Genomic DNA, 15,289 nt, shown 5'->3' on the forward strand with positions numbered 1-15,289 from the left:
TCTACCTAGACATAATTTTCCTAAATCTCTTGACCTAAAATTAAAAAATAAAGCCATGACACACTTTATTAATGTATCTTACCTAACAGCATCCGTATCAAATTGTAGATTTGGTTTATCAATCAATCCCAATGAATACAGTTGGTACGCCAAAGCACATTTCCCCACCATAAATTGGGCTGTGTTAGTGCGATCTAAACAGTCCACACAATTGGTTCGGAGAACTCCAGTCTGGTAAAGCAATCCAAATAAGAGATTTTTCTTAATTAACAAATTACAACACTCATGATTATTACTTTTTTCCTACTATCCCATACTTGTCAAATCTCAAATTACGTCAGCTCATGAAAATTTGAGGAAAGATATTTCTAAAAAATGTTAAAAATCAATTCATCTCTAGCAAGATACATCAGACTGCTGTAATGCCTTCTTCCTAAATATTCTTGCTTCTATCATCACACAAACTGCATGTCTTCTTCAACTCACAAACAGCCCTAAAGATTTACCTTAAAAAGAAAAGCTATGTTGTTTCAGTGAAGTTCTAATTTTCAAGTATGCTGTAACTACTGCAAAAAATAAAGCACACTTCTAACTTGCTGTGGTTCTGCTGTGATGGTGCTTATATTTTTAGCTTTCTGTATCTGGAGCAACACACTTCAACATTTTGTTGAAGGTCAAAGTCATGTACATATTCTTTTATGCTGCTTGCACCACCATTCTTCAATTCCATGATGCACACGAAGTTATTTTATAATATGAACAGCTGCAAAAAACGTATTTTAATATAACAGCATGGGGGATTCTTCTGCTCAAATCTATATGGCTACATCCAAGCTAGTCAACTACACTTTTATTGCCTTAATAAAGAAGCACTTTTTGGGTGTGACTCACAAGAAACCTATTCCGAGATGAAATGTGATCCAAATGCTTACATGTATGCCAATGGTGACTACCTCAAACAATTAAAGTTGAAAGACAGATAAAACAGTCATTTCCCTAATTCAGGTAAACTTGTAAGACTTACATTAAAAAAATCTAACTTTTACTGCACTGGTAACACTACAGACTAAGTAGTAATGGAAAGTAGTTTAAAGTATGAGCATTTCTCAGACTACCTCCAGAAAAAACACAATTTCAATGGCATGAGGTTTTGCAGCACCACACGATAACTTTAAGCCCTATTTCCCAATTGGATTTCTGGGATGGACAGCAATAGTGCTGTTTACTATAAGTATTAATTTAAGAGCACTCTGTGAATGACCAATCAGGTATTTAAGTGAAATGGCTCACTGGTGCTTTGGGAGTGCTGATCTACACCACTATAACTATAAATTAATAAAGTATATTTCAGTACCTGCAAGCGACCAGTGGAAACAACATAACCTCCCAGTTCATTCCACCTGAAAAAGAAACAAAACAGATTGACTTACAAATAATTTAAAAAAAATAACACATCATGCCATGTATTGATCTGCTCAGTGAAAAAGGGTGACAATTAAAAACCTGCCACAAAGCAAAACTGATATCCCTGAATACCAGAAAGCAGTGAAAGCTCTATGAAGCAAGAAGACATTATAATTAAACCACATTTAAAAAAAAAATAAAAATCTAGCCTTAAAGTAGAAACATTCCAAAGCCATACAAAATATTGCCTTTGCTACCCATAAAAGAGTATGAGCAACACAAGTGTTGCTAGATTGGGTCTTGAGTGCCCAAAAATTGAAGTAGGTACAATGCCAACAACTGGAAGGCAGAGGCAGAACATACACTGTAGCAGAAGCTGGTTGATTTAAGTCTCCCCTTCATACTGATTCTAGGCATACATGCTGGATACACACATACATACATATTCTCCAGGTCTTGCAATTCTGTACAGGCCTTAACTGTACCCCAGCACCAGAAATTGATGACATTTTGAGGAGGAAGAGCAGTTATACCTGGTGTAAGTAACCCATGACATGTAAGTAACCCAAAACTGAATATTTTCAAGTTAGTAGGATTACTTAGCCTGACCAGAGCACTGCTATGGCAAGCCTATATATCACATTTGAGACTTGCCAGAGTACCTCTACAGAACACGGCATCCCATGGGTGTATCGATCTTGTTCCTGCTAGTTTACAGTCGCCATGTTTGCTGCACTGCATGGCAGAGAAAAGCTCTAGGAAAGCCTATGAAAGTTTTAGCTCAGACTGTTTCTAAATGAAGATAGGGTAAAAAGGCAAGGATGCCTTTCATGCAAAATATGAATGCCCATTTGGGTAGTGATGAATTAGATCCCTAACATGAAAACTTGAATCAAAAAATTCTGGAACTTCTAATGTGGAAGTTATTTTACTTCTGGGTTTTCAGGGGCTTGAGACAATTCAAATGATTAAATCACTGTACTTCTGCAGAAGTCTAAGCAAACAGTTCCTATTTTTAAAAAAAGTATTAAATTTTGTATGTATGAATACCATAAAATCCATTGGAAAACACCGGACTCAGTAACATCTAGATGATAGTTATCTTACTAGTATGCCTCAAAAGCAGCCACTTATTAAATTCCAAATGTTGTTTCATTTGTTAAAACTTACACCCAAATTTACGATTCCTTTGGTTAAGGTGAAAAAAAAACCAAAACACCCCACTTTATATAAACACACATGGCACAGATTACAAATTACAAATAATGGTTTGAAGTAAGAACTCGTTATAAATAGAATAGCAGCAACGTAATTGCACTCTTTCAGTGTATAGTATTTCTTAGCATGTGCCTCCAACTGCAATCCTTTTAGTTATAACTTAATAACAAATTATATTTTTTCATATTAATTTAAGCCCTAAACCAAGAAATAATATAATAGACATAAAAATTCCAAACAGCTCTCCAAGGAATAGATGTTATTCATTACACATCAATTAAATTATACGTACTTTTCATCTGGCCGCAAGATACTGCAGTAGGAATCAGGTCGATTTACAAAAAATCCAGTCTTCTTTACTACACTTTCTGCAATCACATTCAGTCTATCAAGGACATTGCAAAGTTTGCTGAGGAAAGGAAAAAAAATATACAGTCAAGATACATGAATACTAAAAAAAAAATATATATTTCACAGCTTGGAAAGTCTTTTAATAACAAAATTTTTTTAAAGGAAGACTCACATCACAGCTTTATTTATCCAACAGTAATTATGTCTATAGTTTCCTTAGATTTTACAGACTTGGGAAACAACCACTGACCATATCTGAGCAATTTTGTTTACTTTTTAATACAACATATTGCATAAACTAGAAGTGGAAGACCTTTGTAAAATTTCCCTTTGTAGAGAATTTTAAAGTTTTCATGCCTTGCTCCACTTTGGTAAGAAACCACAGAAAACATTAAAAATCCTTGAAAAAGCTGAGATTTTATTCTGTCCATAGATCTTACTAAAATTCTCCCATCATTCCTAAGTTACATTCAACTCAAAAGTGAAACACTTGGTAGCATAGAGTTATTTGTATTGTGGCTAAGAGCACTAGTACAAAGAAAGATATTTTCTACCTTTTTGTGTATTTGGCCATATCCCAGGGTATATATATAATCGCATGCTCTGGGGGTAAAAACTGGTTGAGATATGTCACAGCAGCAACAAGTTCTTCACTAAGAATCCTTTCATGCTTCCTTTTTTCACGTTCCTTTAGCAAAAAGAAAAGGAAGTTAACATGACAGTTTTCATTAGCAGATGTATGTAACCCATATCCATACACATATACATGTATGTATAAACAACAGAAATTAAAAGTGGAAGCTGTAACAACAGCGGGCAGCTCTTCATAACTAGTACAATTAGGCTGAGAAGAGAAGACACAGAAAAATCTAAACATTCTGGGTTTTTAACAATCGACGTGTATTAGTAGTAAAAGTCACCCATCTCAACTGTGCGTAATCACTGGCTGAAAAATGGAACTCTATAAAAGCCAAGAAGGGCACACAGAAACAAAAGTGGCAATACAGACAAAGACAAAAGAGAAGGAAAAAGACAGGCAGAAAGGAAAGTATCGCATTCAATTCCAGGGTAAAAAAAGGATCCAGGCAAATTCTTCTTCATTATTGACGGGGGATGGGGAACAACAGCTCCCAGCTCCCACCTCCCAGCTTTGCAATAATTTTAAAAAGTTAGAATTATGTTGCTGTTCTCTGACTATACCACATGTTTTGGCACTCTATATATTAGTATGGCTTTCCTCTCAACTTCATCCAAGCTTAAACCTATACTGAACCCATGTTACAGAAACTGATTGAAATATGTAATAGTCCCAAATAGCAAACCCAAAGGAAGCCTAATACATTCATTACTAGTTAACAAGTTTGCAAGATAGACATACATAGGAGGACAGATTCATATTTCATCAACATTTAAGTAATAAATAAATAATAAAAGTACTGGAGATAGAAGTGCTTAGCATTTGTGTAAAAGCAACAGCAACATCCAAAAAAAGGTGTTCAGATGTGGAGGCTTCCACACCTCGCTTTTCCTCCCGCCCCCAAGTGGTACATAAAGTAATAAAGGAACATGAACTTTAGCATCTTAACATTGAGCATCTACAGAGAGGGAAAGAAAGAGATGCATTTTCAGCCACTGTACCAAAAGCCCTGTGAATAAAAGCATATGCTGATTCACATGTCACAGTCATGTGAGCCTAGACTCACACTATAACAGTGGCTTTTGAAAGCTATGGCTGCAAGAGATAAATCATTTTCTTGTCAACAAATGCTGTCCTAAGTCGATTGCACAGACTCTTGGACCGTCTTAAAAGCACTCCTACACAGCAAAGCTTCTAGAAATAGCAAACAGGTTAACTAGTTGCCATTTATTACAACTTAAGAGTCTTAAAAGACTTCTTTTTGTATTTTCCCTATATTTTTTAATATTAGGAATGGATCCTACACGCACATGAAATATCCTTTTTTCTAATGAATACAATTCTACAACATGATGCATTACATTATTTTTTCTTAAAGGCTAAAAAGAAATAAGATATGATTCAAGCAAAACAAATCAATATATCAAACTCAAATGTGGAAACAGACACCACCAGAGAAAATGGCCGGATCAGAACAGAAAAACCAAAACAATCCCCAACTCAAATACAAGACGTAATAACCAAAATTACACTGCCACCCAGAATCCAGGCTTTGTACCACAGCCTCTCACACAGCAGTGAATTGAATTACTGCAGCAATCATGAAGCTCCCCCCATTAGTCCAGCCCTTCTGCCAGTGGCACTGCCCATTTACTAGCATCAGACGCTTCAGTTTTCTCTCCTGCTCATAATTCCATGGCTCTACCAGATGGAGCAAACAACAGAAGATAAGTCCTTATCATAATATTTCAAATAACTCAGTCATCTGTGTTAAGAAGCCTACAAACCTCACTTTGCATGGAACCATACTATTTTAGTATTTTTTTAGTGCTAAATTAAATTTAGCTGTAAATTTATTTGGACTTACTCACATCTAAGGGGTAACAGCAGAAACCTGAAAACAACAGTGAAAGGTTACTGTAAAAAATCTATAAACATAGGAAACTTTCTTTTTTGAAGGGCGGTAGTGGAAGCAGTTAAGAGTGTTCTATACTGTACTGTGTAGGATGAGATTTATGAAGTAAATATTCTATTTATAAGCGAATATTAGTTCAGAATACAACCAAAATTACAAGAGATTCTAAGAAATAAGCATAATATTAAAAATTAGAAAACATATAAACATATTCAAAATATTGTACCTTCACCAGATTCAAAATAATAATGGGAGAGCCGAACCTCTGAAGCATTTGGTCAAAGTGAAGAGCAGCAACATGTGCAAAAGGATCTGCTTGGTCCACTGCAACAAAAAGATATATTCAGGATGATATTAAGCAAGCTGTAGTCACTTAAATAATTTTCCTTTAAAAGTACTCCTCACAAAATTCATGCTAATTCTCTGATAGTAATGATACAATTACATACTGTACCCTCTTTTCATGCATAAGCAGTTAAAAAAAGAAAAAGTTCCCTTTTCCAAATTGGAAGCGACCTCTTAACCAAAACTGTAATGAGATGCTTACAAAGAGCAATTATTCTGGCCCCATTAAACTTAGTCCAGACGAAAATTTCCACCATTTTCAGTAAGTTCAAAACTTTATCCATAATACTAAGATAAATGTAGCTAACTTTGTACACAAAATAAGCCCAAAGAAAGCTGAAAACGTCAAACAGAAGATTTTTGTGTTCCATTTCTGAACATGAAGTCTAAGATAGAAGGGTTTTTTCTATTCAATTTCATCAAATGCAGATTTTTAGATGGTTGAATGTTCGTATGCCATGCTGTTTATTACAAAGTACATTGATTTACCTTCCCAAAGAACAAATGCATAAGACAGTTCATTCATTTTTGCAAATTGAGTTTTCACTCAGTCTCTCAGGTCTTCCTTTAGGATACAGTGCTAACCATAACCTGTCACAGAGAATAATTTGTACATACATGTTATGGGTGGCTTAGGCATCATAGTCGAAATATCTTGAGACCAGTACAGAGGGACAGATCCTCGAACCTGAACGTAGGAAGAATAACTCCCTGCAGAAAATGACATAACTGAAGCATCATAAAGTATTTGTTCAGTTTCCACTTCATTAGCAACATCTCCCTAAAACAAACAGAAATACACATATGATGTAGACATGACAGTTCAGAGCTGCATGCATTATAGAGAACAGATCAATACAGAGTACAATTAAACAGTAGGACACCAAATCACAGTAGTGAGAACACCACTGAAGGTTAAATTCATTTGTCCCTAAATGTGTATTATCAGATTTTTATTTTCTTTACGCTATGTGGGAAATAACATTATCTCTAAGTGTAAAGAAAAGAATTGTTGGTTAAGACTTATTATTTTAAGAAGAGCTTTATTATCTCAATTAAAAATGTAATGATATCTCTGATAACATTATCTAATAGCATAATTTACAGCCAAGACCCTAACAACTCTCTAAAACATTTCCATTCTACCGTCAGACAAGCTCAAGCTTTCATATTGTTGAGCAGAAGGGAAGCCCTAAAATCCCATTTAATTTACCTCACAGTTTGCTCCTCGTTTCAGAAAACGTGTTCCAGCAAATTTGCTTGATCTTCTGGCTATCAGAGTGACATATACAGGATGACCGTATATTAACAGTTCTTGAAAGAGAAGTTAAGGTTTTCATGTCACATGCAATTTTTTGTTCACTTACTTCATGCAAACAAAAATAAATTCTGAAAAAGGTGTATGAAACCAAAACATCTGATTTACTAAAAGCTCCTTAACAGTGATGAGTATAACCTCCAAATTTCTTTTACAGTTGGGAGAGAGCATTGCCCTTTACAACCATCGTTTTTAAGAACTTCAAAAAGGGAATCTAGATTACAATACATCAACCACTTCACACAACATGCAGAGGAGAAGTATTTCTATTTTATTAAGTGACAACGGAGGTGAAATAGACACAAGATTCACCTCGGGCTGCAAATACTGTTTTTTTGAATACTGGGATTAAAGCCTGGGAGCTTCTATTTTCAGATCAGCTATATCAGTCACCCTCCAATTATTTGTCTGGAAAAGTAGGTAGGTTTGCAACTACTGAAAGCCAGAGGCAAACAGCTACAGATGCGGTGGTGGCTTTCTTTTAGGCTTTTTATTTTTTATTAAGACCTGAAAAAAGATAAAATCAGATGTCTAGCATGACTATCACTACTTCCTTAGCATAAGGGAGGCACAAGAAAGAGGGCAGAAGACATTTGCTCATGAAATACCTACAGCAAAGACTATTGTCACTCACTAGGCAGCTGCAGGCGTAATGCTGGTGGTCAGATCCATAACTACTACTTTGATTAAGTAAGATCACAGATTAAATAGCGGTATATACAAACAGATCTAGCTTCCTGTGTGGGGACTAAGCCAATGATCAGCAGCCTTACAATCGTAAAAAGCAAAATTAAATTTTGCAAAGACACCACTAACTTTAACTTCATAATTGTATTTCCTTCTCCAGATATTTTGTTGATACGCTTTTAAACTAAACGTGGTAGAGTTGATGATTAGACTAGAGTGTCTCTGTAATAATCCAAATTCTTATCAACTAAGATGTTGAGACGGCATTTCTTTGGAATGTGATACGCATTTGGACTTTTTCTCCTCCTATTACAATGTACATAGACCCACCTACACATTTTAAGTAATATATAGCCAGGTAAAAAAAAAGATTTTCAGATGTTCTAATGTTTACTTAACTCTCTTCACACAGTAGGCCTGAAGTTCTGTCATCATCTTCAACAGAGTAAATACAAGAATTTCTGCAAACTGCAGTTACCAAAAAATGTTTTAAAGATTAGTAAAAGAATGTTTCTATGTCAGCAATTCAGTTCTGTTTAGCTTTTCTCCCTTTCCTCAAGTGTCTATGAAAAAATACAGCTGAGCCTTAAAATCCTCTCAAGTTCTAAACTAAAACCCATGCTCACAAGCAGTGCCTCACTGTGAATGAAGTCTACCTGTGTCAGGGCCCTGTTACAAGAACATAACCGTATTTCTTATTTAGCATAAAACCTAGAAAAATACAAAAATAAAAGCCAACCATTCTAAATTTGAGAAGTATTTACATGACGAAGAAATAACACAATGTATTTCACATGTACAAATTTTTTTAAAAAAATCAATAAACCACCATTTGTTACAACCGTAAAAGGATACTTGATTGCCCACAGAATCCGTGAATAATATACAGCAGCCAGTCACGATGAACAGTATTTTTCACTGCCTCCAAGAGCTTGCCATTCCACACATACTTTTCATAAGGCTTACTGCAAATCCCAAAGACACCTACGAAGTTGTTACAATGAAAAATGCATTAGCAATTAAGAAACAAGCTTACCTGCACTGGTCTGTTTTAAAATCCACGTCATTGGGCCTTTATTTTGATTTCCCCTTGACTGCAACTCAGCATGGCATTTACTTGCATCCTTGAAGTTTGCCAGACACAGGTAACTTCAGGCACACGCTGAAGTTCAGCATTTAGGAGGATTTAGAATTTTTCAGTGGTTGCCAATCATTGTAGTATTTGAGGGCCTTCACGCCAAAGTTTCTGATACTTCCAGTACTGAAAAGAGATCTCTGCATGGTAGCAGCAAAGGATCTGATAATAAGGGAAACATATCAAGTTGTGAATTCCAGTTAAGGCAAAAATACTCTTATAGGAGGACTTTATAAGCTTCTAAACTCTGGGTCAGCTCTGGAGTTACCTATTACACTCTGGAAGATCATACACAGCCCTGGCCCCCTTTAAGAAAACCATGTCAATCCCATTCTCACATAATATAGAGTGGTTTTCCTAATTTATACTGGCACCAAGAAATGCAGCTATTGGAGACCTGCAAATTAGAATTCAGTTTCTGATATATTTGAAACCTGAGCCTTTTTCGGTTTCAAAAATCAGGAGCAAGATGACAACTGGCACTAAAAGGTGGTGAAGGGAATTGAATGAGTCTGAATCTTAAAGAGAACGAATAGTACAAGAACTCCATTATCTACATTTTTTGTGTAGTTTTTTCAAATGAAGTTTCTGGCAGAATGAGTTACATCGTAGCACTATGTATGTCAGTTATAGCAGCCAAATGTTCTGCTGGGGGAAAAAGATGAGTCCTCCTAACAGACTGAACGTGAAAATGCAGCTGTTGAACAAACTGTTCCTACCTAGTCACCCAACTTACCATAAGCCCAGGGAAAAGTGATGTAAGCATTTTGGTGAAGGAGTATATACATTGAGCAGAAATCAGCCACAAGCGCTTGGTCATCAATCTGTGCTCCTCATTTCTAGCAACGGTATTTTGGTGAGAATTTGTTCTTGAATGACAGGTGGCTATTTCTTACAACATACTCTATCATACGAACAGGTATGTTACTAATATCTACTGGAAATGCAGCTGTGTGTGCTATCAGTATACTGTTGATGGGGTCAAGGTTATGGCATCTTTTTCTCCCAATGTTTTCACAAAGACATAGAAGAGATGATGCCACTGAATAAATTCCTGAGAGGTTTTGCAGATGAGGAATTACTGCTCCTTCCACTCTTCATGGTTATTTCTGCCATTGTAGTATTTGACAACCCACTCCTCATATTCTGATGTATATCACCATGTTAGCAAAATCTTTTTCTTGGAGGGGAGGGGAATTGCTTTTCTTTAAAAGGAAATACATTATTTGATTATCTTTCAATTTTTCCATCAGATTTAGGGCATACTGTATACAGCATTACTTTTAGACTTTAAAGTGACAGTATGATAGATGTTTGCAACTATTTAAATAGTAAATTCCAGTATCAAAGATGATTAGTTACTTACCTAACTTTCATTATCATTCTTTTGAGTTACAGTCAGTGTAGGTCTATTTTGTGATGAAAGGGTGTCAAAAACAAAAGTGTGGACAAACAGTGTCCAAGTTTGTCTTGCCTAAATTTGGGTCAGGGGTTGTTTCAGGCATTTCTGTGTTTCAACTATGTGCTTGTCAGACCTTCAGAGTACCTTTGGGAGGCACAGAAAGCAGGACCAATAAATTCCTTCTTCAGTGCCTCAGAAGATTCATTTCGGGTTAGAAGAGATGGAAGACGAGTCATGCAATTCACACTATCTCAAAGAACCCAAGTTACTTTAGGACAAGTGGGATTTTTGTATCATATTCCTCTGTGTATTATATTTTCTGTGCAACAGGAGTTACACAGTGGGTGACTACAAATAAGGGTGGTGATGTAGAGAGGCTGTTGATCCTCTTTATAACCAATACAAACGCAGATCCAGATGTTGCATCTAAGCTGGCTTCCACATCAAGTTCATAGTGTTAAGCAAAATAGTAGCAGACTTCCTCTATCCTATTGTTTTGCTTATCAGCGATGTATTTAAAAGGCGTGGTATTCTATTACTACCTAAGGTGGCTAGTTCAATCTCCACAGCTGTTTGAGACCACTTTTATAGCAATGTATTCATTAGAAATCAAAGGTAGCACTGTTATTTCTGATATTTCACAATTAAACAGGGAAAAAAGTGGTGTCACATATACAATACCAAAAAGTAAAAAAAAAATAAAATTAACAAGCTATTTTTTAACAAGCATTCAGATAATTAGCACAAGTCACAGGGCAATAAAACAGAAAAAACATCAACTTCAACAGAATGAAATCCAGTATTAAGAATTTCAGAGGAAATTTTTTTTTGGTGGGGGTGCGTGTGTGTGTGCATGAAGGGAAAGGGAAAGAACGTAGTTTTACTGCCTGGCTGGTCATCTTTACACTTTTATGAATATGGCAGATCCAAATTGAAGGCTGTAGTTTTCAACTGAAATCAGTAATTTTTCTTAGTCTTCCTGATAGTGCTTACTACATCAAGTTGATACTAACTTCATAGAATTCTGTCATCAATATTTTCCAATGTGAAACAAAGTAACATTTATCAGTACTTAATCAGCTATTGCTTCCCACTCTCTTTGTAATTCATTCCTATTGGGAGTCTTACAAGTCCGTTCAATAATCAGTTGCTGAAAACCATCAGCATGCTCAATTATCTCCCTAAGTTGCAATGTAAATTAACAAAACAATGACTAATCACCTCTAGAAATTGCATTGTTCAAATTCAAATGTCTGTAATTGGCACTTTACGTAATCTTTTATTAACTCATGACTGTTATGAGACTACTGATCAATACAGAAGACTCAAATGTTTCTCAAAAGTAAACTTAAGTGGAACATATTCTAAGTGTACACATGACCAACAATATCAGTTTAATTAGTAACATTTGCTTACCGCTTCCACCCTGTGTTGAAAGTCCTTCATCTTCAAATATATCAAAACTCTCTTGTCGGCTCTGGGTTGTTTCAGTTTTTAATGTCTCAAGTGGCATTCTCAGGACAGTAAGATTATACTGAAGGGAGTGAGATAGATCATAGCTGTAACTGATAGATAGTTAACATGTATTAATAATTGTAGATGCACAGTACTTTTCTAAAAGCCCTTACTCTCCATCTGTACTTATATTTAACACAGTATTATTTTAACCATTAAGAAAAAAAAATATTTTTAAACACAATACAGATTCTTATTCTATAAAGGCAAATGACAGAAATTATTTCCAAAAGAAATTTTACAAACATGGAAACTGTTTACAGTACTATAGTTGAAATTGTATTTATATTCTTCTTATAACTGAAAACTGAATATGCCTTTTGAACAAAGCATATCAACAAACTTAATTCGCTATGTCCCAAGAAGCAGCTCTGAAGATCAAAAATAGCTTTTCCACCAGAAATATATATAGACATAGACAACCTCATTTTTCTGAGATTTAAGTATTACTCTCTAACTACTACCTGAACTCAAAACAGCCAAAAATTTGGCCACAAAAACTGTGTCTGTCCTCAAATTTGTGATTGCAGCACAGATGCATCTTAAGACAGTTGCTGCTGAATAAACAAAAGGTTTGGGTTTTTTTATTAGTTCCATAATCGTAACAAATTCTGCATCTCATGTCTTATACTGACAACACTCTACATTAATTGCTGCATTTTATAAGCCACTAGGATTCATTTCTCCAAGGAGAAACTGAATTTACACAACACATGAATCAGAAATACACACAGATTTCCACTTTAGCCTAAGACAGCATCAGTGATTACTGGCCTTCCTGTAAGTTCTAGATACTCATTAACGATAAAAAAAATAATAATTATTTAAACATTGGACATTTAGATTTATCATTAATGATAACAAAGTCTAACCCAATGTATTCACCACATTTCCATAATGATGACCTGGCATGATTAGCCCTTAGGGGAATAATAATAATAATAATAATAATAATAATAATAATAATAATAATAATAATAATAATGTCTGTTACATGCTCAGTTCGCATATAACAGAACCTTTAAACAGTATTCCAGTAAAAGACTTGTTCAGGCTATTCCTCCATTTTCCCCTTAGACCATACGTTTTCTTATAATTAGCTTCTAATTCATTTAATGATTTACAGAAAACCATGCAGAAAAATATGCTACAATTTCAGCCAAGAACAATTTAAATTAAGCTTATAAATGTGTTTATCAGAGTTGTGTAAGAACCTTCTCTTTTCCCCTCTATGCACAACCACAGAAACAGTATACATTCATCACCTTCCAAGCGGGGGGCTGGGGGGGGGGGAAACAAAAAAAGTATGTATAAAAGTTGTATAATGTTAAGGCTGGGAGACAAAGCATGGAAGAAAAACTCAGGCTTTATACTGTGAAAAAGCCTTCCACGCAAAACCACAACACAGACATGAAACTTCGGTAGGTTTTGTCTTCACAAATACAGTGGTGACAAAAAGCCTTTATTTTCCAAGAGGGAGTATCTTCTAGACTGACAAACTTTTTGGTATTTGCAAAAGGATTTTTTCGTTTAGTTTTTTTAAGTCAAAGTCTTTTAACTACTACTGCCCAGTTTACTGCCCTATTTCCCCTGTTTTTCTGCTGTCCCAAAAATCTCATGTATAATAGTAGCTGGGACACGGAAACTTATCTTAGGTATGGGATTTATGAAACAATAAGCAAGAGAATTGGTAACGCCTAGAAGGCCCTATGAAAGATGTACCCTATGCAGGGTACATCTTTGACAAGGACCTATTTCTCTGTCTTTGTTTCTGAATCAAGACAAAGATTTATTTCTGGAAAATGAGATCAAGGAAGCAAAACTGATAGGACAAACAAACCCCCTGAAATATAATACTTTTCCAAAGAGAGAACTTCTGCATAATCTGGCAAGGCTGAACAGTCAGTGGAAACAGTAATTTCAGTGTCTACCTTCTACCATGCCACTAACATTTCTATAGTTTTTAACTTCATTGAGACTACATTCCTAATCAATTTGCTGAAGGAGAAAGCAGGTTCAAAAGACACAGATGAAAATGAACAAGCAGTGTGATCATGTGTCTTATTTTCTCAGAATACAAACCTGAAGCTCTTAAGTATCAAAATCCAAAAGCAGAATCTTACAGCAAGTACACAATTTTTTTAAAGGAATCAGTAACTAATACCTACCTAAAATAGAAGTTGCTAGAAAGGTCCACATTTTGAAAGATTCTCAAATACCTAGCAAAACAATTCAAGTTAAAGGAAAAATTATTAGTTTAACCAGACAGACCCCAAGAAGTCAGTCAGAAGATCTCAGAAATTAAACTCCATATAAATATTGACTCTTGCCATATGCTCCCTTCCTACCTTATCGTAATTGTTTTGATAGGTAATTCCACTAGAATGTCAGCATCTGGATTAAATAAACCAAATAGCTTTTTTTTTTCATAATCCAGTGTCCGCTCATGTGCATACTCTGTTTCTTTAGGCAGCTGTAGATAAAGTTATGGTTTTATTTTCCACATGTGTGGGTCAAATTCTCTAGGATTTATGCAAGCAAACTCCCAACAATACTGCACAAGAATTAAAGATTTTTCAGTTATTCTCAAATAAATGAACAAGAAAATAAATATCTACTTCAACCCATCATACCCTCGTAAATTTTCAGAAGAAACCATAACACTGTCTATGAATGATAAACTGGCTAACACCATGAATATATAGGTTAGATAATATGGTCTTCTGCATTCTAAGAGGGGAGACTAAGGTATGACTGATTGTAAACGTCAAGTGAAAACTTTTTTCACAGTTACCATTGGCTTGATTTATTACCTGACATCAGTTTATCATAGTCTATCACTTTTTGACTATTCACACTTAGTACAAACTACAAAGCAGCTTATTGATACTATTTGCCTGGTATATCATAGAATTAGAGTTATCCCACCCTGACAAAAACACCATCAGGATGTAGTTGTACATTTCGTACAAAGTTCCCTGCTGATTAAAGACTCAAATTTCTTTCTTCAGAAAAAAATCACAGAAAGGAAAAAAAGAAGCTGAACTTACCAGCAGGTCAGTTTATCACCCTTTACAACAGCAACATTCACAAGTTTCTGACACCACACAATCATTAAATAATCTACTTGGCACATTTTGAGGGCACAAAAGATCTCTTCAGGTGATATTAAAACAGTGCTAGAACTACTAAGAAAAGAACAGTACCCCAAACAACATAAATCAGTATTAGCATCACTTTGCCCTTCTAAGAACAATGTTTATATCGGATGCTTCCTGGTGCACATCTGCTAGGATGTAGCTTTGACATGTAGGCAACATGGAGATCTGGACAAAAATCTCTGAAAGACTGTAACAGTTGTA

The 15,289-nt window shown here is 35.2% G+C and overlaps 1 protein-coding gene across 1 annotated transcript in view; it reads right to left on the minus strand.

The window, feature by feature from the left end:
* FIG4 (FIG4 phosphoinositide 5-phosphatase) overlaps positions 1 to 15,289 on the minus strand; it is a 70,243-nt gene that overhangs the window by 38,293 nt on the left and 16,661 nt on the right. The window contains exons 5-14 of the mRNA XM_086461304.1: positions 14,096 to 14,146; positions 11,829 to 11,977; positions 8,731 to 8,859; positions 7,084 to 7,184; positions 6,489 to 6,651; positions 5,752 to 5,849; positions 3,528 to 3,661; positions 2,915 to 3,031; positions 1,355 to 1,400; positions 83 to 231 (exon numbers count right to left, since the gene is read on the minus strand). Of these exons, the coding sequence (XP_086317430.1) occupies positions 83 to 231; positions 1,355 to 1,400; positions 2,915 to 3,031; positions 3,528 to 3,661; positions 5,752 to 5,849; positions 6,489 to 6,651; positions 7,084 to 7,184; positions 8,731 to 8,859; positions 11,829 to 11,977; positions 14,096 to 14,146 (1,137 nt within the window). The remainder of the gene's footprint in view (positions 1 to 82; positions 232 to 1,354; positions 1,401 to 2,914; positions 3,032 to 3,527; positions 3,662 to 5,751; positions 5,850 to 6,488; positions 6,652 to 7,083; positions 7,185 to 8,730; positions 8,860 to 11,828; positions 11,978 to 14,095; positions 14,147 to 15,289) is intronic.

The sequence above is a fragment of the Leptosomus discolor genome, chromosome 2 (assembly GCF_034619465.1).
Source record: "Leptosomus discolor isolate bLepDis1 chromosome 2, bLepDis1.hap2, whole genome shotgun sequence".
Lineage (NCBI taxonomy): Eukaryota > Metazoa > Chordata > Aves > Leptosomiformes > Leptosomidae > Leptosomus > Leptosomus discolor.